We start from the raw sequence: 27,329 nt of genomic DNA, 5'->3' as shown, positions 1-27,329 counted from the left end.
TGTTGTGGCAGACAGTGTCAAAGTCTAGGCAGACTCTATCCACAGCTTGCCCCACATTCACCAGGCAGGAACCTGATCAGGTTGGTGAGGCAGGACCTGCCCTTCCTAAAGCCATGCTGGCTGGGCCTGATCCCTTGGCCATCCTGTAGGTGCTGTGTGATGGCACCCAAGATGACCTGCTCCATGCCCTTGCCTGGCACTGAGGTCAGGCTCACAGCTCTGTAGTTTTCTGGCTCCTCCTTCCAGCTCTTCTTGTGGATGGGATCACATTGGCAGCTTCCAGTCTTTGGGAACCTCTGCAGTGAGCCAGAACTGCTGATAAATGATGGAGAGTGGCTTGGCCAGCTCAGCTGCCAGCTCTCTCAGCACCCTAGGGTGGATCCCATCTGGTCCCATGGACTTGTGGGGATCTAAGTGTCTCAGCAGGTCCCTTACTGCTCCCTCCTGGATTACAGGGGGACTATACTGGTCCCTGGCTCCATCTGCCAGCTCAGGAGGCCACTTGTCCTGGAGACAACCTGTCCCACTGTTGAAGATTGAGACAAAGAAGGTGTTCAGCACCTCTGCCTTTTCCTCATCCCTTGTTACTGTATTCCCCTCTGCATCCAATAAGGACTGGGGGTTGTCCTTGGCCCTTCTTTTCCCATTAATATACTTAGAGAAACACTTTATTCTCCTTAACAGCAGTGCCCAGCCTAAGGGGGGACATCAGGGGACAGTGCCCTAGCGGTGGCCCAAGGAGCTGCTGGCTAGGAGGCACTGCAGGGAAGTGGCTGGGGAGGGCTGCACAAGGTGGGGTACAAAGCCAGGGCACCACAGCAGCTGCTGCCAGCTCAGAGCAGGGCTCCACCTGCTCCAGGGGCCTCTGGGGCAAGCTCCGTGCTCAGGCTCGGCAGGAGGTCAGGACTGCAGAGGGTCTGCAGGGACAAGGCAGCAAGAGGGGCAGAGGCTGCAGAACCTGTGGGGACAGGCTGGCAGAGTTGGCACTGCTCAGCCTGGGCAGGAGAAGGCTGCAGGGCTCCTTAGGGACACTTCTGTGGGGAGGACAGAGCCAGGCTCTGCTCAGGGATAGCCAAGGGCGGCACGAGGGGCACTGGGTGCCAGCTGGAGCAGAGGAGGTGCCACAGGGACAGGAGGGGAAACTTTGTCCCTGTGAGGGTGCTGGAGGCCTGGAGCAGACTGTCCAGAGAGGTGCTGGAGCTTCCTGCTCTGCAGAGATCTAAACCCTCCTGGATACACTCCTGTGTGCCCTGCTTTGGCAGGGGTTGGACTGGATGAGGATCCCTGGAGGTCCCTCCCAGCCCCTGCCAGGCTGCGGCTCTGTGATTTCGCCCTGCAGCCCCCCCAGAGAAACTCAGCTCCAGACTACCAAACGCTGCAGGGTTTTGGCTTGAGTTTTAATACAAAAAGTGACTAAAAATGCTAAAATGTGCCAAAGGCCTGGAAATGCTGTGGCAAACCTTGGCCCTCACACAGTAAAAAACAAACCAGCCCCAAAGAGAGCCCAGATGGAGCTTTGAAATGTGAAGAGGTCTTCTTCTTTCTCCCCAGGCTTCAGACCATCAGCTACCTCAAACCTTCATCTGCAACCCATCTGTGTGGCACCTGCACCTTGGACTGCAGGGCAAGAGGCTACTCTCGATGGACCAGAACAAACAAGCCCAGCAGGAAGAGGACTGCATACTGCAAGAGAGAGCAGAGGAGACACAGGAGCGCAGGGCCAGAGGCGCAGCGCCGCAGCCAGCCACAGGCACCACCAGTGCCACCTGCGCTCACCAGCACGGGCAGCCACGGGAGCTGGGGGGGAGGAAGGGGAGCAGCTCTTACCTTAAATTTGGGATAATCATTCATTAAGATTGTCACTATTCCAATATAGGGCACAAATCTACAAGAATAAAAGCTCGGTTAAAGCAGCCTGGCAGGGTGCCCCCCGTGCCGCACCGCGTGGGGCCCTGCACCAACCAGAAGCCCCTTGGGGGTGCAGAGGGCTGGGGACTGCTGTTCCCGGGCAGGAAAGCTGTGGCAGCAGGGGCCAGGAGGTGACCAGTCGGGGAGCATGTTGTAGCCTCTGCCTTCTTCAGAGCCAGGGCTCCGAACCGCCTCTGAAAGTTCTTCTGAGCTATCTCAGCACCACAGCCAGGAGAGTCCTGATCAGTGCAGCGTGGGCTGCCTGGCACTGCCCACCCAGCAGCATGACCAGGGAGCCATGGAGTTGTTTTGGGTGCACCTTCAAGAGCACGAGTCCAACCAGTCTCTAACTCTGCCAAGGCTGGTGCTGAACCATGGCCCTCAGCACCACAGCTCTGCCTTTCAAACTCCTCCAGGGATGGGCATTCAGCCACCTCCTTGGGCAGCCTGTGCCAGTCTCTGAGAACCCCTTCAGCCATGAAGCTTCTTCTCAGATCCAACCTAACCCTGCCCTGGCACCGTTTCAGGCCAGTTCCTCTCCATCTATCACCCAGTACTGGACAGCAAAGCCCAACCCCCACTTGCCTCCCACCTCCTCTCAGGCAGCTGCAGAGAGCAATGAGCACTGCCCTCAGCCTCCTCTTCTCCACCTGCCTCAGCTGCTTCTCCTCAGCCCTGTTCTCCAGACCCTGCCCCAGCTTGGTAGCCCTTCTCCGGCCCTGCTGCAGCCCCTCAGTGTCCTTCTGGGAGTGAGGGCCAAGACTGACCCCAGCAGCCAGGCTGCAGCCCCCAGCTGGACACCTTCACTCAGCCCACACCAAGAAGTGAGCTCCCTGCACAGCGTCTCCAGAGGCCCTGCCAGGCAGGTCACAAGAACCTGGCAGGGAGGGTTGAAGAGTAGGGGGAAGGTTCCCAGCTGGCAGCAAGGGAGGGCAGTGGAACAGCTACTTCACACTGGTCCTGCTCCACTCACCCCCTTGCTCTCCCCACCACATCCTTCTTCTCCAGCCAGTGCTGTCCCCTCTTGTAGAGCCCTCGGTCGTCCACTGCGTTGTTGTCTCCCTTCGTCAGGAACTTGATGTCTCCATTGTGCCTGGCAGAGAGGAGGCAGCAGGGTGAGGCAGGAAGCTTCCAGCAGCTGTTCTGCACCAGGGGACTGCAGACCATCCCAGAGATATTCAAAGCAGAATCACAGAGCCACAGTCTGGCAGGGGCTGGGAGGGATCTCCAGAGATTATCCAGTCCAACCCCTGCCAAAGCAGGGCACACAGGAACATATCCAGGAGGGTTTGGATCTCTGCAGAGCAGGAAGTTCCAGCACCGCTCGAGGCCTCCAGGGGACGCTCCTGACCTCCAGACTGCTGCCACAATCACACTCATGGAACCATGGAATGGGTTGGAGTGGACCTCAAAGCTCATCCAGCTCCAACCCCCTGCCAGAGGCAGGGGCACTCCCACCAGCCCAGGATGCTCAAAGCACTCCTAGAATGTGTTGGATTGGAAAGGACCTTGAAGATCATCCAGTACCAAGCCCCTTGCCATGGGCACAGCTCTCTGGGGTTCCAAGCTGCCCCTGCCAATGGCAAAGCCCATGACGATCTTCAAGGTCCCTCTGGGCTTGGAACCAGATGATCTTCAATCTTCCACCAGACAGGTTGCTCAAGACCTCATCCAACCTGGCCTGCAACACCTCCACAGCCTCCCTGGGCAACCTGTGCCAGAATCTGCCCACCCTCAACAATTTCCTCCTAATCTCCAGTCTCAGTCTCCCCTCTCCCAGCTTCAACCCCCCCTGCCAGGACAAGGCATGCAGGAACACATCCAGGTGGGGCTGGAATCCCTCCAGAGCAGGAGACTCCACAACCTCTCTGGGCAGCCTGCTCCAGGCCTCCAGCACCCTCACACCAAGCAGGTTGTTCCTCCTGTTCAGGTGGAACCTCCTGGGCTCCAGCTTGCACTCATTGCTCCTTGTGCTGTCACTGGGCACCAGCACACAGAGCCTGGCACCTTCCTCCTGACCCCCAGCCCTCAGATATTTACAGCCACTGCTCAGGTCCCTCTCAGCCTTCTCCTCTCCACACTACCCAGCCCCAGGGCTCTCAGCCTTTCCTCACAGCAGAGCTGTCCCAGGCCCTTCAGCATCCTCACAGCCTCTGCTGGCCTCTCTCCAGCAGGTCCCTGCTGCTGGAACTGGGCAGCCCAGCCCTGGACACAGCACTGCAAGGGTGGCCTCAGCAGGGCAACAGTAAAAGTAGGAATGGATCCCTTAGAGCCCTGTTCTAAGATCCTTCAGTTATGTGTCTCCTGGAGGAAGGCTCAGAGGTGGGTTTGGTTCTTCTATATACATGGAACCAAAAGCATTGGAGAGCAGCATCTAGGGTTGGCACCATGGCCCTGGCACTCTCCAAAGTGCTGCACAACTTAGTGCTGATGGAGAGGCAGGCAGAAAAAGAAGCGGGAGTAAAAGAAAGCTGCAGGGAAAGCTTAGAGCAGCATTCCAGTACCTGAAGAGATCCTACAGGAAGGCTGCAGAGGGACTTTTGTCCAGGGCTGGCAGTGCCAGGCTGAGGGACAATTGCTTTGAGTTGGGAGAGGGGAGACTGAGAGTGGAGAGGAGGAAGGAATTGTTGAGAGTGAGGTGGGGAGAGACTGGCACAGGCTGCCCGGGGAGGTGGTGGCTGCCCCCTTCCTGGAGCCATGTAGATGATCTTCAAGGTCCTTTCCAACCCAACCCTTTCTATGAATCCATGAACATCTGGAGACAAAGTACCCCCAGAATGCATATTTCTGCTTCTCTATCCCACAGACTGGAGCTCAGCAGAGCCTCTGGCATGCAATAAGGGGAAGCTGCAAGTAGCATTTCATTTAGGAGAGGTCCTGAGACATCCCTAAAGCTGAATGCAAGCTCAGATGGCAGCTGCAGCACACACACTGCCCTTGGTGACAGCAGTGGCACCAGAGGACACCTCTTTGATTCAGCTGTATTGGGCACAGAAGAATCTCCCAGCAGAGTCTGCCGCAGCTGCTGGGCCCCTCTCAGCCAGGCTGCCTGCTGGATCACTGCTGTGCATAACACCCTGACCCTGGGCCAGCCAAAGGAGCTGCTTGGGGACAGGAACCTGCCCCAGCCCACCAACTCCACCTAACTCAAGCAGTCCTCAGATGCCACCTTGACAGAGCACTCTAGGGACAGGCCTGTGAGTGCTGGCACAGCTCCAGCTCGTTCACACTGCAGCAGCAGGAGATGCTGGGACTCCTCCAGCTGTTGTGCTCCCAGAGGTGACCTCAAGAACCAGAGATTGGCCTCCTGGCTCAGTTTTCATTCACATGCCTCATGGGGCTGGCTGGGACCCCCCAGACTGGCCTGGAGCAAACAGCTCCAGCCAGCAAAAAACAGCTTCAACAGCTTCACAGGCTGCACTGGGGACTAGAAGGGACTCCAAAGAGCATCTCACCCAGCAGAGACACCTCCAGCTGCAGCAGGCTGCACAGGGACACAGCCAGGCTGATCCTCAGTGTCTCCAGCGATGGTGTCTCCACCACAGCCCTGGGCAGCCTGTGCCAGTGTCTGCCCACCCTCACTCTGCACAGCTTCCTCCTGATGCCCAACCTAACTGTGCCCTGCTCCAGTTCCAAACCACTGCCCTCAGCCTGTCCCCACAGCCCCTTCTGAGCAGTCCCTGCCCAGCCTGCAGCTCCCCTGCAGACACTGAGCTGCAGCTCTGAGCTCTGCCTGCAGCCTTCTCTTCTCCAGGCTGAGCAGCTCCAACCCTGCCAGCCTGTGACCACAGGGGAGGTTCCCCAGCCCCCTGATCACCTCTGTGTCCTCCTCTGGACTCTGTCCATCAAATCCATGTCTCTTTTGTGCTTGGGGTGACCTTCACAGACACAGGGACACAGATTTCATCTGTGACTCTCACTGACATCCCACCCATGCCCTCAGCCAAGGGCAGGAAAACCCCAACTCAGGCAAACAGCTGCAGCGGCACTGCCAGAGCCTCCACCTACTTCTCATGGATCTTCAGGACACGGTGGACAATGGGAATCTCCCTTCCTTCTATCCTGAAGACCACGATCTCCCCCACCCTGATGGGGTCTTCGATGCGGTTGGTGAGGAAGAGGAGGTCTCCTCTGTGGAAGGCAGGCTCCATGCTGCCACTGCAAAAGAAACAGCAGCAGCTGAGCAGGATGTGAGCCAGGCACAACCACCAGTTCATGGTCCTCTCAGAAATAAAGTCTCAGAAGAACCTTGACCAAGAGCAGCTAAGAAAACACCCTTGGGGAGCAGGCAGGAATGGGTTGGAAGTGACCTCAAAAGTCAGCCAGTGCCAGCCCCCTGCCAGGGGCAGGGACACCTCCCACCAGCCCATGTTGCTCAAGGCACTCACAGAATGAGTTGGGTTGGAAGGGACCTTGAAGATCAGCTAGTTCCAAGCCCTCTGCCAGGGGCAAAGTCTTCAAGGTACCTTCGGGCTTGGAACTAGATGACTTTCAATCTGCCACCAGCCCAGGTTGCTCAAAGCCTCATCCAGCCTGGATTTTCAATCCAACAGTGAGAATTCCAAGCACCATGCTGTCTGCAGTCCAGCTTTGAGGGGAGAAGAGCAGTGCCAGCAGAGGGGCAATGCCTCCTGCTTCCCTCCCAGCACCACAAGCAGTTATCCCCTGAGCTCCATCCTGGCACTGCTGGGGACCTTCCTTGACTGCACTCATTTTGTGCAGGCAGAGAGGTCACCCCTAGGAGCAAGCCCTGAGAGCCTTGGGGGTGCTGAGCAGCTCCCCAGGAGCCAGCAGTGCCCTCCTGCAGCCCAGCAGGCAGCCAAGTGCTGGGCTGCAGCCAGAGCAGTGTGGGCAGCAGAGGGGATTGTGCCCCTTGGCTCTGCTCAGACCTCACTTCCAGTCCTGCCTCCAGTGCTGCTGTCCCCAGCACAGGAAAGACACAGAGCTGCTGGGGTGAGGCCAGAGGAGGCCACAGAGATGCTGCCAGGGCTGGAGCAGCTCTGCTGGGAGCACAGGCTGAGGGAGCTGGGGAGGTGCAGCCTGCAGAGGAGAAGGCTCCAGGGGCACCTCAGAGCTGCTGCCAGTGCCTGAAGGGATCCTGCAGGAAGGCTGCAGAGAGACTTCTGCTGAGGAGGTCTGAGCCAGGCCAAGGGGAATGGTTTGGAGCTGAGGCAGAGCAGGGTTGGACTGGAGCTGAGGAAGAAGTTCTGCAGTGTGAGGGTGGTGAGAGCCTGGCACAGGCTGTCCAGGGAGGCTGTGGCTGCCTCCTGCCTGGGGGTCTTCAAGGCTAGGCTGGGTGAGGCCTCTCTAGGTGAGAGGTGTCCCTGGGCATGGCAGGGGCTTGGAGTGGATGATACTTGAGGTGCCTTCCAAGCCAAGCCAGCCCAGGAGGCACTGAGGCTGCTGTGCTCCCCTGGCGCACAGCCGCCGTGATTCATCGCTGCGCTCCCCCGGCTCAGCCCAGGCGCCGCCACCGACGCTGTTCTTCTCCTGTCTCGCAAATGGCAACTGTCACAAATTGTTACAAATTGCCACGAAGCTCTGAGCCCTCTGAATGCCAGATAAATAACGCAGCACTGCCGCAAACCAGAGCCTTCCTGCTGCCTGGCTGGGTCTTTATCTGCACGCTGCTGAGATACCATCACTGAGGATGGGACCCAACGTCAGTGGCCCCTGTCCTCCTGGTTGAGAGGGACAGCCTGGCAGACCTCCCCCCTCCCCACAGAGCTACCAGGAGCAGCTGTGGTAAATGGCATGGGGTGACCAAGGCAGGAAGGACAACGTGGGCACAGAAGAGGCCCCAGACAACACCCACAGCAGTGCTCCCACGGCTGTGCTGTGACTGCAGCCGCGGGAAGGCGTCCCAAGCCGTGGGGTGATCGGTGGTGGCACCTCCTGCACGGCAATGCTGTGAGGGCATCCTGCAACACTTAAAACACCTGCTGGAGCAGGGCCAGAGGAGGCCACCAGGATGATCAGACAGCCGGAGAACCTCCCTTATGGGGATCAGCAGGTCCACATCTCTTGCTGGGGCCTTGTGTTGCAGCCTTTCCTCCTCTCTCCCACTCCCAGCATCACCTCTCACCTACAACGCAGCCAGCTCAGGAAGGCCAAGATGTTGCCTGCAGAGGAGGCCTCCAGCCGTGCTCCTCTACTTCCTCCTCCTCCTCCCCGGCCACCAGCCTTACCTCAGATCTCCCAGTAGGAAGCGCTGGCCTGCTGGGGCTGCCCCAGCTCTCTGCAGACCCTCCTGCAGCTGGGCTCGGCAGCCCCAGCACAGCCAGTGGCTCTCTGCGCAGCACCCTCGGCTGTCACCCTTCAGCCTCAGGGCACGTCACTCTGCAGCCCCTGGGCATCTCCTGCTTCAACCCCTGGGCTCTCCCCCTGCGGCCCCTGGGCTCTCCCCCTGCGGCCCCTGGGCTCTCCCCCTGCGGCCCCTGGGCTCTCCCCCTGCGGCCCCTGGGCTCTCCCCCTGCGGCCCCTAGACTCTCCCCCCTGCAGCTCTTGGGCTCTCCCTCTTCAGGCCCTGGGCTCTCCCCCTGCAGCCCCTGGGCTCTCCCCCTGCAGCCCCTGGGCTCTCCCTCTTCAGGCCCTGGGGTCTCCCCCTGCAGCTCCTGGGCTCTCCCCCTGCAGCCTGGGGTCTCTCGCCCCCGGCCGAACGATCCCCGAGGGCGTTACCTCAGCACCACCACGATGGGGCTCTCGCTGCCCGTCACCACCATCAGCCCCTTCCAGATCATGAGCGCGGACGAGACGATCATGCCGAAGTTGAGCACCTGGTAGTACAGCTGCGCGGGGACGGGCTCGGTCAGGCGCCGCGGGGCCCGGGCCCGGCCCCGCTCCTCCCGCAGCCCCCCGGCCCCGCGGGCTCGGTACCTGCCGCTTGTTCATCCGCCGAACATCGTCCAGAAAGTCCAGCGACAGCATCGCCGGCCACGACCGCGGCGGCTGCAGCGCCCGCCCGGCCCCGCCGCTTCCGCCTCCGCCCCGCGTCACCGCCGGTTCCGGCCCCAAGCAAGAGACGCCAGGCCAGGCCCCTTGGATGCTTTTATTGGCAATACTTGGAAGTAAACATCATAGCAAGGCACGGACGCCGCTGCGGGGTGGCCGCGGGGGAGGGGGCCCGGGGGCGCCCCTGCCGCCGGCACTCTACGGGGGCTACACCTAAGGCAGAGCCGAGCCCGAGGCCAGGCCGGCGCTGCCCGCACGCACCGGGACGCAGCAGCGGCGCGGCCCAAACGCACCCCGATAAATACTGCTTAAATTATCTTAAACAACCCTCACAGGGAAGGAGAAGGAGCGGGGTCCGGCTCGGCACGGCGAAGAACCAGCAGAAAACGAGGGGCACAGAGAAGATCCACGGCGAGGGGCAAGCGCGACGGGCGCAGCTCCGGGGGCAGCGCTGGGGAGCCAGCTGGCAGCTCCGGGGGCGGCGCTGGGGAGCCGGCTGGCAGCTCCGGGGGCGGCGCTGGGGAGCCAGCTGGCAGCTCCGGGGGCAGCGCTGGGGAGCCGGCTGGCAGCTCCGGGGGCAGCGCTGGGGAGCCGGCTGGCAGCTCCGGGGGCAGCGCTGCGCCCCGCGGGGCACGGCCGCGCAGAGCCAGTTCGCAGCACCGCCGTGCGCCCTGCCGCGGCCTCTGCGGGCTGTGCTCCTTGCTCCCATAGCCCTGGCCCCACGGCAGTGCCAGCAGGAGCACCATGGCTGTTTCACTCCAGCTCACACCACAGACGGGGATGGTGCCAGCCTGCCACCCGCCTCTGCCCGAGCCCCGCGCTGCGATGAGCTGCTGGGCACCGGGCCCAGCTGCACCATTCTACGACCACATGGCCAGCGAGTCTCCGAGGGGCACCAGGCCCTCCTGACCTTGGCTTTGAGCTGCGCTCACCCAACAGGACAGGGGCTACAAAAGGTTCTGGTGGCACAGCTCAGGTCCAGTCTTCTCCACTGCAGAGACAGCTCACAGCTTGTGCCCATCCTGCAGCCATGGGCAGCACTGTCCTGCCGGGGGCTTTGCTGAGCATCAGGAGTTAAAATGAGTAAAACAAAGGCAGGGCAGGGGGAAGGAAGAGAGAAGCCATAAATAGGAGAAAGAAGGCAATGGGGAAGGTGAGGCTGGGACTGAGGCAGCACACACGAGAAGGGAGAGAGCTCATGGTAAGGGAACTGCAGCTGCAGAAAGTGCTCCTTGATTCCTTGATCCTCAGGAGTGGGCCATGCTCCGGCAAGGATCCTTGCCCTGCCTTCCCTTTCCCCCTTGCTGCTATGGCAGAGGGTTAGTGCTTGAGATGCAATGGCAGGGTTGGGTTGGTGGTTCTGGGTAAGTTTCCCTTACAAAGAGAGCATAGTGGAAAGCCACATCCAGCCTGAGGGACCTCCAGAGTACTTCGAAGATCAGCCCCAGCCCCACCTGCATTTTGAGTAAAAACCTCCCAAAGACAAAAAAACCCCAAGAGGCCCTGGCCAGCCAAAGGGGCTTTAAGTCTGCAGAACCTTTGAGTGATTGTTCTGCGAGGTGCTGTGGGGCTCCTCTGCGCCAAACGTCTGTGTGTGCCCGCAAAGTGCTGAGTCCCTCCTGCTCTCCTGGCACTGTGGCTTGCCCTCTGCCACAGCGGTCACCTCGCCGTTGTGCTCATCGTGTCCGTTCGTGCTCTTCTCCCCCTGCAACTTCAGCCCCACTTCCTCCTCCTCCTCTTCCTCCTCGTCCTCTTTGACTTTGTGCACGATGAAGAGGTGTCTGCTGAGGGAGCTGTGGGAGGTGTAGCAGAGGCCGCAGAGCGGGCACTGGGCGCTGCTGCTGTCGGTGCGGTGCTGGGGGATGTGCTGGCGGAACTCTGCGCCCAGCGCCGTGGCGAAGCCACACTTGGCACACCTCCAGCATCCCTTCAGTCTCTTGGCCGCCGGCGCCTCCAGGCCGGCGCCGCTCTCTGCCTCTCCCGGCTCGGCCCTCGCCATCCTCTTTGGAGATTTTGCCTAAAACAAAGAAAGCAGATGGCAAAGTGAGGTCGCTGGCTGGGGCCGAGCGAAGAGCTGGCCCCCGGGCAGCTGGCTGAGGTTCAGCACAGGCCGGGATGTTGGTACCAGTACGAGATGAGAACTCCTGTCGCTGCCCAGCACCCAAACGCCCCTCCCCAGCACCCAAACGTCCCTCCCCAGCGGGCTCCGCTGTCCTGTGGTGGGAGAAGGGAGAACTGGGAAGGGCTGGCTGGGCAGAGACCCAGGGGTGAACCGGATCTAAGCTTAGAATGGGCTGGGTTTGAAGTGACCTCCAAAGCCCATCCAGTCCAACCCCTGCACTCAGCAGGGACATCCTCCAGCAGAACAGCTTGTTCAGAGCCTTGTCCAGCCTCACCTTGAATATCTCTAGGCATGGGGCCTCAAACACCTCCCTGGACAATCTGTTGCAGTGTTCCAGCACCCTCCTGGTGCAGGACTTGTTCCTCAGCTGGTGTGGGAAAGAGAAGCCCAGGGAGTAGAGACAGCTGAGGGAATGGTCCCCAGTCTGGAGATCACTGCTCAGGACTTAACTGAACACTGAAGCCTCCACTCAAGCTTTCTTCATTGCACCTCATTAACTCAGTTCCTGTGCTATACAGCAAGCTCCACCTCTCACGAGGAGAAAGCCCTCCCCAAGCTCTTCCTCTCAAGCTAACTTGTGTATGTCCCTCCCTGTTATTTTGTCACCTTCTTATCCAGAAGCACTGGATTCAGGATACAGCTTCCAGGCTTCTGGGTGCAGGCCCAGCTGTGACCACGTGAAGCCACCATCCTCTGGCCCCGTTTAGCCAGGTGCCCTGCCTGGGGGCAGCAGCCACCAGCTGGTGGAAGTAAAGAGGGTCCATACAGAGGGGAGGCAGCCTTGGCTGGCACCCCTCAGTGCCAGGGTGCAGACGGACAACAGGCTGCAGAGCTAGGGAAGGGTCAGGTCTGGTGTTCAAGTACACAGAGCAAAGGAGCCAGATCAGCCAAGCCTGCTCTCCAAAGCAGGCCCAAGAAACAGCAGCCGAGCTGCTACACGGGATGGAAATGTCCCCGTCCTGTTGAAGAGGAAACTCAGTTCTTGAAGGTAGCAGCTCTGAGGAGGCTTTTAAATCAGAAATCTTTTGCAACCGGTAGAAAAAAACCCAGGGGGCAAAGAGGAAACATGGCCCAGGGCTGTGAACAGAGTGGCAGAGGAAGTCAAGGGCAGCACCAACTCTAAGTCAGGCCTGGTCACAGGGCAGGCTGAAGAGAAGGGCAGCAAAACACAGGACCCTGGAGCTGCTGCAGCTCGGGTGCACCTTCATTTCTGCTCCCAACACTGCCAGAAAGCAGCAAACTGGATGGGACTGAGAGGAGGGAGAGGGAGTCTACCAGGGGGCTGGGGGCTCAGTGACACTTCACACACACAGCTAGCAGCCAGGCAGGGTTAGTCTGCAATGGAAGGGTGGGAGGGGTCAGTTACTTCTGCTGGGTCTCTCTCTGCAGCTTTTGCTTTGGCCATCTGGGACAGGTCTGGGTTCTTGATGCCGTGCATGAGGCTGATGTGATTCTCCAGCATGAAGGGCTGAGGAAATGTCTGGGCTTCATCTGTGCAGTACCTGGCAAAGACAGAAAGGAAGAAACCTAATGCAAAGCCCAGCTGCTTGCTGCCATCCTACCAGCTCCTGCGTAAGTGCCAAACCAGGAGATGGCACTGGGCACTGGAGAATTATCCAGAGATGAGCAAATCATTGTTCTAGTAACAGAACTTTGTCCCAGAGAATCCAGAGCAGTTTGGAATTGCATAGAATGGTTTGGGACAGAAGGTACCTTAAAGATCAGGCAGTTCCCTGCCATGCCCAGGGACACCTCTCAACTAGACTTAGCTGTCCAAGGCCTCATTCAACCCAGCCTTGGACATCACCAGGCAGGAGGCAGCCACAGCCTCCCTGGGCAGCCTGTGCCACAGTCTCACCACCCTCCTACTGCAGAACTTCTTCCTCAGCTCCAGTCCAACTCTGCTCTGCCTCAGCTCCAAACCATTCCCCCTTGATCTGTCTCTAGACTCCCTTAGAAAAAGTCTCCCTGCAGCCTTCCTGCAGGATCCTCTCAGGTACTGGAAGGCAGCTCTAAGGTCCCCTCAGTCCTTGGATCATCTCTGTGGCCTCCTCTGGACTCGCTCCAGTAGCTGTGTCCTTCTTGTGCTGGGGACAGCAGCACTGGAGGCAGGATTGGAGGTGAGGTCCATGCCAAGGGGCACAATGCCCTCTGCTGCCCTGCTGCCCACACTGCTCTGGCTGCAGCTCAGGACTTCTTATACTCCTGCAGTAACTGAGAGCCTGGAGCAGAGCAGGAGCAGGCACCTCCTATTACAAAGGGGCAGCAAAGCTGCAGGGTCAGGCTGCAGGCAGGGCTGCTCAGTACCTACCAGCAGGTGTAGACCTTCCGGGCTGTGTCGTGGTTGTTGCGGATGTGTCGGCGCAGGCTGTTGGAGGCGTTGAAGGAGCGCTCACACTGCCGGCACGGGAACCTCTTCATGGGCTGCCAGGGACAGCAACAGCTTCAGCACTTGCACACCCCCTGCACCCCACGGCCAGGGGCTGCTCTTCACCCTCTGCCACCGACAAGGATCACTGAGGTTTTGTGCCAACAGCTGGTACCAAAGCAGCACCAGTTCAAGCACAGCCATGATTCGTTTGGTTCCACCAGGGACTGCAGCAGCTACAGAGGCCTCTGAAGGACTGAATCAGTGAAGGTCCCTTCGACCCCACAGGAAGAGCCAGGGGAGAGGTAGGGTGGAGAGGAGGAAAAATTCATTTGGTGACAGAGTGGTCAGGGATTGGCAGAGGCTGCCCAGGGAGGTGGTGGAGTGCCCACCTCTGGAGGTGTTCCAGATCTGTGTGGCTATGGCAGTTAGGGCCATGGTGGAGCTGGGTGGATGATCTTAGAGGGCTCTTCCAACCACAACACTTCCATGCTTCCAAGGAAGGAAAAGACTCCAGTGCCAAGCACAAGTCCACTCACCCTTCTCTGTCCTCAAAGTTCAGCAGAATAAAAGGGCAGGATGGTGAACAGCACCACACAGTCCTAGAGTCATGGAATGGGTTGGGCTGGAAGGGACTTCAAAGCTCATCCAGCTCCAACCCCCTGCCATGGGCAGGGACACCTCCCACCAGCCCAGGTTGCTCAAGGCCCCATCCAACCTGGCCTGCAACACCTCCACAGCCTCCCTGGGCAACCTGTGCCAGTCTCTCCCCATCTTCACTGCTAAGAATTTCTTCCTCCTCTTCGCTCTCAGGCTCTCCTCTCCCAGCTCAAAGCCACTGTCCCTCAGCCTGGCATTCCAAATTCTTGGCAAAAGTCCCTCCCCAGCTCTCCTGGAGCCTCTTCATGTACTGGAAGCTTGCTCTGAGGCCTCCCTGGAGTCCTGCTTGTTACCCACGTGCCCCTCTGCAGCCTGCCCCATAACCAGGCCCCTCCTCTCTGGCAGTCCTTCACCTGACCTGCAATCAGCCCATTTCAGAGCTGTTCACTGACCACATACAAGCACTGAACTGCAACATCTGGTAAACCTCTGGACAATTCCAATGGGAAGAGCCAGCACTCTCACCCCATCCCCACCCTCTCTTGGTACTCATCAAGGGAGACAATCCAGCCTTTCCCATGTCAAGCTATAAGGATCAGAGCACAACCCAGATTTCCACAGCCTCTGCTGGTGGGACTTGAGAAAGGAGACTTCAGGCACCAACTCTGGATGTCAGAGTACCAAGAGATGTGTCTGCACACACCAGCTTGGCCTGTGTTCTGCCAGCAAGCAAGGAGGAGCTTGGCAGAAAGTGGTGAAGACAGCACATGGCTTGAGCTGGATGAAACCAACCAAAGTGAGGTTTAGAGTTGTCACCAGGAGAGCTCTGAGCACTGCAGGGCTCTGTTCCTCTGCCCACAGCAGATGCTGTGGTCTCTACCAAACAACACATCCCACAGGGGGACTGAATGTCCTGGAACTGAGCCTAGGCAGCTTAGGCCAGCAAGTAGAGAGGACAGCACCTTCCATCCACTGCCAGAGGAGCTGAAGAGGAAGCCTGACACTGGCTGGAGTGGCAGAAGGAGCATCACACAGGACAGGTTGCAGAGCACAGGATGAAAGACAGAAGTGAGCCTACAGCAGGCTGAGCACTGCTTGGTGCACTGGCTCTGAGCTGGCAAGCACCTTCACAGAATGGTCTGAGTTGGCAAGGACCTCCACAGCTCACCCAGTCCCATCCCTGCACCCAGCAGGGACATCCTCCACCAGAGCAGCTTGCTCAGAGCTTTGTCCAGCCACATCAAGAACGTCTCCAGGCATGGGGCCTCAGCCACCTCCCTGAGCAACCTGTTGCAGTGTTCCAGCAGCCTCCTGCTGCAGAACTTGTTCCTCACATCCAATTTCACTCTGCTCTGCTCTCATTTCAAACCACTGCCCTTGGTGCTGTCCCTCTGCAGCCTGCTTGCAACTCCTTTGCTGCTGGCAGGCAGCTGTCAGTCCCTGGGTTTCTTTTAGCCCCAAAGGTGGACAGTCCCAGAGTCTTTGGCTATTAGGATCTCTTTCCCCAGCTGAAACGTTTCCCAGGCTCTTTGTCTATCAGGATCTCATTCCCTAGCTGAAATGCTTCATCTGAGGCCTTACCCTTCCATGATTTCTCTTCATGTGGGACACGTAGGTCTCCCGATCAGGGATCCACTGGGAGCACTCCTTGCAAGTCCAACCAGCTCTTCTTAGCCTGGATTTGGGGTCAGAATTGTGTCCTTCCACCCTCAAGTCCTTCCTCAGCAGGGGGGAGTGAGAACTCCTGCTGGCTGCCGACAGCTCCTTTGGTGGGGTATGGTTCCTTGAAGCCTTCTCAGCCCTCTGTCGGAAGCTGGAGAGCTCCTCAGGGTTCTGGGGGACTCCATGAACAGCCTAGAGGACAGCAGACAGCAGTGAGAGCCAGCCCACAGCACAGGCCAGGAAGCAGGAACATCGCGCACTGCCACCCGTGACTGAAGCCCAAAGCAGTGAGCACTGCTGCCACACACTGCCCCTGCCACTGCCTCTGCTGCTCCCCCAGGCACTGTGCAGCTTCTGCCTCCTACAAGGCAAGAGTAGCCCCTGGGTCCTCCCTGCTGAACAGTTTGGATTGAGGCTGGAGATCAGGAAGAACTTCCTGATAGTGAGGGCAGAGAGAGACAGGCTGCCCAGGGAGGTGGTGGAGGAGTCACAGGCCAGGCTGGCTGAGGCCTTGAGCAACCTGGGCTGGTGGAAGATTGAAGATCATCTGGTTCCAAGCCTGAAGGGACCTTGAAGATCATCTGTTCCAAGCTCCCTGCCATGGGCAAAGCCAGATGACCTTCAAGATCCCCTCCAACCCAACTCATTCTAGGAGTGCATTGAGCAAGCTCAGCTGGTGGGAGGTGTCCCTGCCCATGGCAAGGGGTTGGAGCTGGATGATCCAAAAGGCACCTCCAGAGATCATCCAGTCCAACCCCTGCCAGGTCAGGGGCACCAAGGAACACATCCAGGTGGGGCTGGAATCCCTCCAGAGCAGGAGACTCCACAACCTCTCTGGGCAGCCTGCTCCAGGCCTCCAGCACCCTCACACCAAGCAGGTTGTTCCTCCTGTTCAGGTGGAACCTCCTGGGCTCCAGCTTGCACTCATTGCTCCTTGTGCTGTCACTGGGCACCAGCACACAGAGCCTGGCACCTTCCTCCTGACCCCCAGCCCTCAGATATTTACAGCCACTGCTCAGGTCCCTCTCAGCCTTCTCCTCTCCACACTACCCAGCCCCAGGGCTCTCAGCCTTTCCTCACAGCAGAGCTGCCCCAGGCCCTTCAGCATCCTCACAGCCTCTGCTGTCCTCTCTCCAGCAGGTCCCTGCTGCTGGAACTGGGCAGCCCAGCCCTGGACACAGCACTGCAGGGGTGGCCTCAGCAGGGCAGAGCAGAGGGGCAGCAGAACCTCCCCAGCCCTGCTGCCCACACTTCTCTGGCTGCCGCTGGCCCTCTTGACCACAAGGGCACATTGTTGGCCCATGCAGAACCTGCTGCCCACCAGGGTTCCAAAGTCTTTCTCCATGGAGCCCCTTCCAACCCCAACTATGGATCCCTGAGGTCTGGTTGAGCAGGGAAGATGCAATGGGAGAGAAATGTTAAAAGTCATCATCTCAGGAGCCTGAACTCGGAAACACACAGAGCCTCTGAATCCATCTCTGCTGTTATCCTGGGGTCTTCCAAAGCTGCTCAAAGGGTGGGAAGAGGGAACTTGTTTCCATTCCACACCAGCTCTTGCTGTTTACATGTCCACAGCTCCAAACACTGCTCCTGACAAAAGCCAACAGAAAGCCAGCAGCAGTCTCCTAAGGAACAGGTCTCCAGGCTCTTAGGTTGTTCCAGAGAATAAAGTCACCTCAAGAGGGTGACTTGAACACAAAAAAAAAAGAGCTGAACATAAGGAAAGTAACCCAGAAAGAGCTGTGGGAAAGCAAGGAGCAAGGAAAACAGCAACACAGCAAAGAAACCTCAAGGAAGTGCCCTGGGAAGAAGAAGAGCTCAGCAGACAAAAGGGCAATGCCAGCTTCAGTTGTGCACCGCTGAGGAATGCAGAAGCTTTCAGCACTCCATGGCACCTGGGAGGCTCTCCCGGGTTAGGCACCAAAGGGGCTCCAAAACACAAGGTCTGTTCTGAGCAGCCTGAGTGCTCTGCACCTGACCCAGCTGAAGGCACAGGGCACTGCAGGGTGACTCCAACACCACACCTCTGCCCTCAGCTGGGCACATGCAGAGAGTTTGCTGAGCAAAGGGCACAGCACAGATTCACAACAGCTTGCACTGGGCAGGAAGCAAGCCTAAAGGGCATCTTGCCCAGCCCCCTGCACCCAGCATAGACACCTCCAGCTGCAGCAGGCTGCACAGGGACAAATCCAGGCTGATCCTCAGTGTCTCCAGGGATGGAGCCTCCACCACAGCCCTGGGCAGCCTGTGCCAGTGTCTGCCCACCCTCACTCTGCACAGCTTCCTCCTTATGCCCAGCCTAAGTCTGTCCTGCTCCGGTTACAAACCACTGCCCTTGGCCTGCCCCACAGGCCCTTCTGAGCAGTCCCTGCCCAGCCTGCCTGGAGGTGCCCTTCAGGTACTGAAATGCAGCTCTCAGCTCTCCCTGCAGCCTTCTCTGCAGGCTGAGCAGCCCCAGCTCGTTCAGCTCTCAGGTGCTGGTGCACAAACCGCTGCAGGCAGGCCTCCGGGGCTGGGGTTTGTGGATGAGCTGCAGCAAGTTTTGCACCTCCAGTCAAGGCCAGGTTGAAGGTCTCTTTGAAGGTGCCAGTCTGCCTCTCCCCTCCACTTTTCCAGCTCTAATCCAGGCCGATGAGCAATCAGCAGCTTCACAGGAGGCCTGCAGATACCATCTCATTACTGCATGCAAAGCATCCCCACATTTGCAAGTTAAAGGCAAGGGGGAGAGAGCGAAGCAGCAGCTTTGAAAGGGTTTTGCTGTCAGGAGGGAGCCACTCAATGCCTGCCCTTTTAACTCCGACTAGAAACAAAGTCAAGTCACTGATTAAAAAAAAATGTCACTATTGGGCTTTCCCCCTCACCCCCCCAATCAAAGGGAAACGAGACTCTGCAAGCTCTTGCTTGAGAATGGCACCAAGCACCTTTGGAAAAGACTCCAGAGCAGATCCTGTAGAAACAAACAGGTGAGCAGCGCAGTGCTCCGACTTCTCTGGGATCACAGTCATGGAATGGGTTGGCTTGGAAGGGACGTTGAAGATCAGCTGCTTCCAACCCCCCTGCCATGGACTTTGCAGGGGTCTTGGAACCAGATGATCTTCAATCTTCCACCAGCCCAGGTTGCTCAAGGCCTCATCCAACCTGGCCTGCAACACCCCCACGCAGAAGGCAGCTACAGCCTCCCTGGGCAGCCTCTGCCAGTGTCTCCCTAACTCTCACTGCCAAGAATTTCTTCCTCCTCTCCACTCTCAGTCTCCCTCTCCCAGCTCCAAGCCATTGTCCCTCGGCCTGCCACTCCCAGCCCTTGCCAGAAGACCCTCCCCAGCTCTCCTGCAGCCCTTCAGCTGCTGCAAGGCTGCTCTGAGCTCTCCCTGCAGCCTTCTCTTCTCCAGGCTGAACAGCCCCACCCCTCCCAAGCCTGTCCCCACAAGCAGAGCTTCTCCAGTCTCTGATCATCTTTGTAGCCTCCTCTGGACCCTGTCTAGCAGCTCCAGGTCATTCTTGTGCTGGGGGCCCCAGAGCTGGAGGCAGTGCTGCAGGTGATGATTACAAAATGCCCCAACTCATGTTTCCAGGCCGTGCTGTAAATCACTGCAGTCCATCTCTCCATGAAGAGATTTGTCAAGAACCTTCCACTCCTGCAAAGGAGGTTCTTGAGGAATCTCTTCAAGGAAAAGTTACGGGAGTAGAGTGACTTGATCTAAAAACTTTGTGCAGTCAGAGCCCAGGCCCTGGTGGCAGCGAGTGGGTGAGGGTCACCTACCTTAATGTGCTGCATCAGCTGCTGTTTCTGCATGTAGACCAGCTGGCACTGAGGGCACTTGAACACCCCCACCAGCAGCTTGTTGGTGTTCTGCTGGAAGTGCTCTTGGAGGAGCTTCTTCTTGTTGAAGACTGTCTCACATGAGCACTTGTAGATCACCCTGCAACAGGCCACGAGAGTCAGCTCAGGCTCTGTTTCACAGCTTGAACTGGGCTGGAAGGGACCCCAAAGAGCATCTCACCCAGCAGAGACACCTCCAGCTGCAGCAGGCTGCACAGGGACACATCCAGGCTGTGCTCCACCACAGCCCTGGGCAGCCTGTGCCAGTGTCTGCCCACCCTCACTCTGCACAGCTTCCTCTTGATGCCCAACCTAACTCTGCCCTGCTCCAGTTCCAAACCATTGCCCTCAGCCTGTCCCCACAGCTCCTTCTGAACAGTCTCTCCCCAGCCTGCAGGTCTTCTTCAGCTACTGGAAGGTCTGCTCCTACTCTCAAGTGCCAGATGCAGCAGTTGCACTGGAACCAAAGAACCATAGAATGGTTTGGGTTAGAAGCAACCTCAGAGCTCATCTGCTGCAAGCCCCTGCCATGCCCAGGGACACCTCTCACTTAGACTTGGCTGCCCAAGGCCTCACCCAGCCCAGCCTTCAACACCTCCAGGTAGACAGCCACAGCCTCCCTCAGTAGCCTGTGCCAGACTCTCACCACCCTCCTATTGCAGAACGTCTTCCTCAGCTCCAGTCCAACCCTGCTCTGCCTCAGCTGCAAACCATTTCCTCTTGGCCTGTCTCTGGACACCCTCAGCAAAAGTCTCTCTGCAGCCTTCCTGCAGGATCCCTTCAGGCACTGGAACTATCTGACAAGAGGTGTCCCTGTAGACCCTGCTGGACAGGGAGGTGATAGTGAAGTTCTCTCCCTGCATACTCGGCTCTGCCCTGCCCCAGCTCCTGTGCCCCTGCAGCAAAGCAGGTTGGCAGGATGCAGCACCTGCCACTGCCATCAACAGGTCCCCCCCAGCAACCAAAGTGGGAGATCTCCTCAGAGGAGGACAGAGAACAGAAATACAACAGCAATTGGAAGGGAGCCATGGAGTCCCTGGAGGAGCAGGGGAGGCAGCCCGGGTACTCACTGAGTACTCCTGTGCGGCTCGGCGGGGTGCTGGCTGGCCATGTGTGCCACTGTGCTGTCGGCTGCCTTGAATGCCATGGGGCAGAAAGAACACTTGTGGAAGACCTCACAGTGCTTCTCCTGGATGTGCACCTTCAGCATGGCCAGGGTCATGAAGACAACCCCACAATGGATGCACCTGGGGGACACAGGACAGAGCTGAGTAACCACCAGGGAGCTGCTCCAAGCCCATGGCCAAAGCGGTGCAGAGGTGAGCAGCAGGCTGTGGCAGGGCCTCATTTGGTGTCTCCAAGGGCATGGTGGAAGAGTCAAGAAGGGATCAGACACAGGACAGCACAACGAGATGTTAGCAACAGGCACACAAGATCAGAGACTCTCTGAGTGGGTTGGGTTGGAAGTGACCTCAAAGATCAGCCAGCACCAACCCCCTGCCATGGGCAGGGACACCTCCCACCAGCCCAGGCTGCTCAAGGCACCCTTAAAATGAGTTGGCTTGGAAAAGACCTTGAAGATCACCTGGTTCCAAGCCCCCTGCCATGGGCAAAGCCATGGGCTTAAAACTAGATGATCTTCAATCTTCCACCAGCCCAGGTTGCTCAAGGCCTCATCCAACCTGGCCTGCAACACCTCCACAGCCTCCCTGGGCAGCCTGTGCCAGTCTCTCCCCACCCTCACTCTCAACAGTTTCTTCCTCCTCTCCACTCTCAGTCTCCCCTCTCCCAGCTCAAAGCCATTGGCCCTTGGCCTGGCACTCCCAGCCCTTGCCAGAAGTCTCTCCCCAGCTCTCCTGGAGCCCTTCAGCTACTGCAAGGCTGCTCTGAGCTCTCCCTGCAGCCTTCTCTTGTCCAAGCTGAACAGGCCCAATTCTTTCATCCCAGTTTCACAGGGGAGTTCTCCACCTTCTGATCAACTTTGTGGCCTACTCTGGACTCTCTGCAGCAGCTCCAGGTCCTTCTTGTGCTGGGGGTGCCAGAGCTGGCCCCAGCACTGCAGGTGTGGTCTAAGCAAAGGAGAGCAGAGGGGCACAATCCTTTCCCACTAGCCCAGGCTGCTCAAGGTCTCATCCAGCCTGACCTCAAACACCTTCAAGGAAGGGGCACCCACGATCTCCCGGGCAATCTGTTGCAGTGCCAGCAGGCTGAGAGACCTCTGGGGAGCCTGGGCTTGGGCCACCTGATCAGTTGGCTCTGTAGCGAGAGCTGCTGGTTGCCTCTGGTGCAGCCCTGGCAGCTGGAGCTCAGCTATGCAGCAGTTGGAAGAGCTCCAAGCCCCAGTCAAAACCAAACGAGCCGCTGGGTTCTGCTCCCCTCCTGAGGGTGTTTAGCAAACAAGCTGCGCTTTGAAGTTCCACTTCAAAGGAGCACCCTGCAGCAGCCAGCCTGAAGGAGCCAAACCCCAGCGGACCCAGAAATGGTCTCAGCTCCGGAGAGGGAAGTGGTGCCAGCAGCTGCTGCCATCGCTGGGCAAGCACAGGAACCTTCTGCTGGGCTGGCTCTGCCTTCCAGCCTGAGCCTCAACCAGGTGAGACAGGGAGACCTCCTAGGGCAGGACCACCAGGAACCATGGTACTAGAGGAGAATAAAACTGCCAAGCAGAAAGAGAAGAAAAGCTGCTCCTGACAGCAAAGCCTGGCTGCTGCAGCCAAGAATATACAACAGGATTCCTACTGCTGCTTCTCAAAGAACACAGGCATTGGACACCTGGAGCAGGCTGCCCAGAGAGACAGTTGAACCCCAGTCCCTGCAGGGGTTCCAAAGACACAGAGATGTGGTGCTGAGGGCTGTGGTTCAGCACCAGGCTTGGCAGAGTTAGAGACTGGTTGGACTCAGCCCCAGAAACAGAGAATGGATTGAGCTGGAAGAGCTCTCCCAGCCCACCCACTCCAGCAGCAGCCCAGCACCACCATGGACACCAAACCATGGCCACACAGAGCTGGAACACCTCCAGCCATGGGCTCTCCACCACCTCCCTGGGCAGCCTCTGCCAGGCCCTCACCACTCTGGCAACAAAGACATTTCTCCTCCTCTCCAACCCAACCCTCCCCTGCCACAGCTCCAGGCCAGTTCCTCTCCTTCTCTCACCTGAGGCTGGGCAGCAGAGCCCAACCCCAGCTCACTGCAGCCTCCTCTCAGGGAGCTGCAGAGAGCAATGAGCTCTGCCCTCAGCCTCCTCTTCTCCACACCAGCCCCCCCAGCTCCCTCGGGCTGGTGCCCTTCTCTGGCCCTGCTCCAGCCTCTCAGTGTCCTTCTTGGGCAAACAAGAGCTGGTTCTGCATCAAGCTGGGCTTTGGTGAGTGCTTGAGTCAGGCTTAGGAGCGAAAGAAGCCCTAAGGCAGGGTCAGAGGGTCAGGAGTTCCTTGAACTGACAGCAAAGGGAAGTGTAAACAACAGGCACTGTGTAAGCAAGAAACGCAGTGCCAGAAGGCCCCAGCCTGATAAAGTCACCAATTAGCAGAACAAAGAGGCTGGAGGCTGCCAGAGGCTCCCGCAGACAGCAGCTCCGCTATCAGCAAGCCAGCAGGGGAAGGAGCAATTTGCAGGGGAAGCCTCTTAGCTAGCTGCAGGGCAAGGAGGGGTGGCTGGGAGCCTGGGAGGGCATCCTGCTAGGGAAGAGAAAGCTTCGAGATGTCGTTTTAACGCTCTGCACGTTCCCTGTACCTGCGACCTTCCCTCAGCTGGTTGGAAGTGCTCGGAAAAGGCAGGGAGGTGGCACGGGGGTGCCAGCCAAAGGAGCATCTGGGGCAGGGCTGCTGACTCCAAGCTCTAACTGCAGAAGACTTTTCCTGTTTGCAGCGGAGTCTACCCAGCCATGAGCTAAACTCAAGCCAAGGCCACTGCAGCCCCAGCTGAGTGCTCTGGCGCGATCAGCAGAGCAGGAGGCAGCAGCAGGACTAGGCACCTAAGCAGCCCCAACGCGGGCAGCGGCAGCTCAGGAGGAACAGGGATCAAGTGAGGAGCAGCAGAGCCAGGCTGAGCGTGGCAAGGAGCAAAAGGAGCTCCTGAGCTTGGCCGGCAATGACAGCGGGAGAGAAGCAGTCGAGTGGCTACGTGAGCAGAGGGCAGATGCGGAGGAACCCAGCTGGGGTTCTGCAACTCAAATGTCCTCCCCTCCTCCTGCTCTCAGCATCAGCCCTGCAGCAGATCCAGGCAGGAGAGCAGGGGTGGCACAGCTCCAGGGTCACCTGGCTGCTGGCTTCACCTCTCACAGAGGAGCTTCAGCAGATCGGAATTAGAGGACAAAGAAATTCAGCTTCTAGAGAAACAGAACCACAGAGGAGTGAGCTTGGAAGGCACCTCCAGAAATCACCCAGCCCAATCCCTGCCAGGGTAAGGGGAACCAAGGGCAGGGCACACAGGAACACATCCAGGTAGCTTTAGAATCCCTCCAGAGGAGACAGCTCCGCAGACTCTCCAGGCAGCCTGCTCCAGGCCTCCAGCACCCTCACAGCAGAGCTGTTCCAGGCCCTTCAGCATCCTCACAGCTTCTGCTGGACTCTATCCAACAGGTCCCTGTCTCTGGAACTGGGCAGCCCCATGCAGATCTCTGAGGGCACCATAAAGACCTCTCAAATTCAGCTGGAATGAAAAAAGCTTCTCCAGGTGCCAGGCCAGGCCTGAGCTCTGTTCTGCACTGCAAGGCCAGCAGTGGAACCAGAGGAGGAAGGACTGGCATGGGATAGCTGCTACGAGATCCAGCTCGCTCGCCCTGAGCTGGAGCCAGCCCAGCCCCATGGTACCTAACAATCCTTGCCCTGCTCCTGCTGCCCACACTGTTCATGACCCAGGCCAGGCTGCTGGTGCCCTTCTTGCCCACCTGGGCACTGCTGGCTCATCTCCAGCTGCTGTCACCCAGCACTCCCAGGTCTTTCTCTGCCGGGCAGCTTCCAGCCACTCTGTCCGCAGCCTGGGGCCCCCTTGGGGCTGCTGTGAGCCGAGCGCAGAGCCCAGCAGCTGCATTTGTCGAATCTCATCCCATCAGCATCAGCCCACGGATCCAGCCTGGCCAGGTCCCTCTGCCCTCCAGCAGCTCAGCACTGCCACCCGACTGAGTGCCACCTGCAGACTGGATGAGGGGGCCTCAACCCCTCAGCCTCAGCACTGACAGTGCAGAGCAGAAGCTGGCAGAGCCCTGGGGAGCACCACCGGTGCCTGGCTGCCACCAGCAGTCCTCCAGTAGCTGCTCAGTGCAGTGCAGGTGCAGAGATGGAACCCACGCAGCTCTCCCTGCCTTATGGAGGGGTCGCAGGCACTGCGGCTGTCCCCTCGGTACGGATGGTCCCGGGCCCTGCCGCTGTCTCCCACCCCGGGACGGACATGCACCGGGCCCTGCCGCTGTCCTCACCCGGTGCGGGCGCCCCCGGGCCCCGGCGCGGTCCCGCTACGCACCTGAGCGCAGGCTGCCGCGCGTAGTGCAGGCAGTTGTGGCGGACGTGGCGCTGCAGGTAGGCAGAGCGGCAGATGGCACCGCACTCGGGGCAGCAGAACGGAGACTTGTGAGCATGGATCCGCTGGTGGGCACAGAAACTGCAGGGGTTGGGCAGCACCATCTGGCACACGGGGCACGTCTGCGGGAACAAAGCTCTGCTGGTCAGCTGCTCTCCAGCCCCTGGGGTCACTGTCACACAACGGGGGAGAAACGAACCTCCACAGAGCATCCAGTCCAATCCCCTGCCAGAGCAGGGGCACCCGGGGCAAAGGCACACAGGAACACATCCAGGATGTAGAGTCCCTCCAGAACTGGAGACTCTACATCCTCTCTGGGCAGCCTGCTCCAGGCCTCCAGCACCCTCACACCAAACAAGTTCCTCCTCGTGTTCAGCTGGAACCTCAGTCCAACCTCCCTTCAGGCTTTGCCATGACACCAAGCTCCATCCTCCCATGCACCCACCTCCATGGCCCCCACCACCATGGCCTCTCTCCAGCCTCTGGAACTGTGCAGCCCAGCACTGGACACAGCATTGCAGAGCTGGCCTCAGCAGGGCAGAGGGGCAGCAGAACCTCCCCAGCCCCGCTGCTCACACTTCTCTGGCTGCCCTCCAGGATGCCCTTGGCCCTCTTGGCCACAAGGACACACTGATGGCCCATGCGGAACCTGTTGCCCACCTGGGCTCCAAGTCTTTCTTCAGGGGCACTTCCCAGCAGGATCACCCCTGAGCTGTCCTGCTGCCTGGCATGTTTCTCCCCAGTGCAGACCCTGCACTTGCCCTTACTGGACCTCTTGAAGTTTCTCTGCCCAGCCCTCAGTCTGCCCAGATCTTGCTGGATGTCAGCACAGCCTCACAAGCATCAGCCACCCACCCAACTTGGTATCATCAATGAGCTTGCCAAGGCTCCAACTCCATGCCCTCATCCAGGTCACTGATGAAGATGCAGAACACGACTGGACCCAGCACTGACCCCTGGGGAACAGCACTAGCCACAGGCCTCCAACTGGACTCTGTGCCACTGGTCACAGCCCTCTGAGCTCTGCTGCTGAGCCTGTTTCCAACTCCCATCATGGTTCCACCACCCAGACCACTGCTCTACAATGATCCTGCCACAGACAGTAACCCAAATTTCTCCCTCCCCATCTGCCTAGAAGGCCGCCAGGTTAGTGCCTGATGAATGTGATGGAAGAATGGGAAGCAGAAAAGCCTCAAGGCGCTCTCTGCTCCCCGAGCAAGCCTGGCACCCAGCAGAGGTTCAGATGCATTTTCACTGCCGTGTGCTGCCTCTGGTGCAACCAATGCATGCCCAAGCCCGGCTGGCGTTTGGGTGCTGCTGCCTGGGGAGGTGCAACCCCCAGCAGAGCAGCAGTGAGCTCCTCTGGCCTCCCTAAGTGAAAAGCTCAGCAAGGAGCAAAAATATTCCAGCACGGGGCAAAAAAGTTGTGGGAAAAGCAAGGAAGAGGCATCCAAAGCAGAGGTCATCTTCTGCAGGTCCTGCAGGAGCAGGAAGCTTGCCAAGACATGGGAAGAAGCAGCAGGACCCAGTGAGGCTGAGGCTCCATGAACTCTGCAGCTGTCAGGGGAGGTGCAGGAAGGGCTCCCACACTGCCTGGACACTCTGCAGGAGGGACACAAAAGCAGCCCCAAAGCCTCCAAGTGGAGATGGCTTGTGGAAGAAACAAGAGGTTTGGAGTACACAAAGCGAGGAGCGATGAGTCAGAGCGCAGAGCAGGGCCAGCAGCTGCCATCTGCAGCCAGCATGGCTGCTGGGCCCGGGACAGCGCAGCGCAGCTCCTCCTGCCCGCTCGCAGCACAGCCACAGCTGCCTGTGGCTAAAGGAGCTCCGACCTGCAGCGGGGTCACGACCTGGCCTCCAAAAATGCATTTCAATACCATGCACAGGATGGCAGGGGCAGGGAGGGACTTCCAGGGATCATCCAAGCCCAACCCCCGTGCCCGACTAGGGGCACACAGAAGCACATCCAGATGGGTTTGGAATCTCTCCAGAGGAGACTCCACAACCTCTCTGGGCAGCCTGCTCCAAGCTTCCAGCACCCTCCCAGGGACAAAGCTCTCCCTCCTGTTCCTGTGGCACCTCCTCTGCTCCAGCTGGCACCCGGTGCCCCTTGTGCTGCCCTTGGCCAGCCCTGAGCAGAGCCTGGCTGGGCCCCTGCACAGCTTTAGCACAGCTCTGAGGGCAGCCCCCAGGCTCCTCTGCTGCCAGCTGCCAGCCCCAGCTGCCTCAGCCTGGCCTCACAGGAGAAGTTCACTGCCTGCAGCAGCTTTGGCTCTGGGCTGGGCTCTCTGCAACACTTCCCTGAGCTCCTTCTTGAGCTGAGGGGCCCAGAACTGGACACAGTATTCCAGATGTGGCCTCAGCAGGGCAGGGCAGAGCAGAGCAGA

At 58.9% G+C, this 27,329-nt stretch overlaps 2 protein-coding genes across 3 annotated transcripts in view; both read right to left on the bottom strand.

The window, feature by feature from the left end:
* Positions 1 to 1,376: 1,376 nt before the first annotated feature.
* On the bottom strand, positions 1,377 to 9,612 carry SEC11A (SEC11 homolog A, signal peptidase complex subunit). 2 transcript variants are annotated; one of them, XM_064157142.1, is made up of 6 exons: positions 8,785 to 9,612; positions 8,587 to 8,696; positions 5,917 to 6,066; positions 2,882 to 3,001; positions 1,828 to 1,885; positions 1,377 to 1,683 (listed from the first exon to the last, which is right to left on the bottom strand). In XM_064157142.1, the coding sequence occupies exons 1-6, from the start codon at positions 8,833 to 8,835 to the stop codon at positions 1,633 to 1,635; spliced, it is 540 nt and encodes a 179-aa protein (XP_064013212.1). In that variant the 5' UTR covers positions 8,836 to 9,612; the 3' UTR covers positions 1,377 to 1,632. The 2 variants fall into 2 exon arrangements, with proteins under 2 accessions (XP_064013212.1, XP_064013213.1); XM_064157143.1 differs by lacking the exon at positions 5,917 to 6,066 and having other exon boundaries at positions 8,785 to 8,870.
* ZNF592 (zinc finger protein 592) overlaps positions 8,943 to 27,329 on the bottom strand; it is a 32,532-nt gene continuing 14,145 nt past the window's right edge. Inside the window, exons 4-10 of the mRNA XM_064157140.1 lie at positions 24,886 to 25,064; positions 20,502 to 20,678; positions 19,372 to 19,531; positions 15,531 to 15,803; positions 13,293 to 13,405; positions 12,348 to 12,483; positions 8,943 to 10,876 (exon numbers count right to left, since the gene is read on the bottom strand). Of these exons, the coding sequence (XP_064013210.1) occupies positions 10,382 to 10,876; positions 12,348 to 12,483; positions 13,293 to 13,405; positions 15,531 to 15,803; positions 19,372 to 19,531; positions 20,502 to 20,678; positions 24,886 to 25,064 (1,533 nt within the window). The 3' untranslated portion in view covers positions 8,943 to 10,381. The remainder of the gene's footprint in view (positions 10,877 to 12,347; positions 12,484 to 13,292; positions 13,406 to 15,530; positions 15,804 to 19,371; positions 19,532 to 20,501; positions 20,679 to 24,885; positions 25,065 to 27,329) is intronic.

The sequence above is a fragment of the Pogoniulus pusillus genome, chromosome 17, assembly GCF_015220805.1.
Source record: "Pogoniulus pusillus isolate bPogPus1 chromosome 17, bPogPus1.pri, whole genome shotgun sequence".
In the NCBI taxonomy this organism is placed as follows: Eukaryota; Metazoa; Chordata; class Aves; order Piciformes; family Lybiidae; genus Pogoniulus; species Pogoniulus pusillus.
The sequence above is the reverse complement of the archived record's forward strand: the minus strand, read 5'-3'. Positions and strand labels throughout refer to the sequence as shown.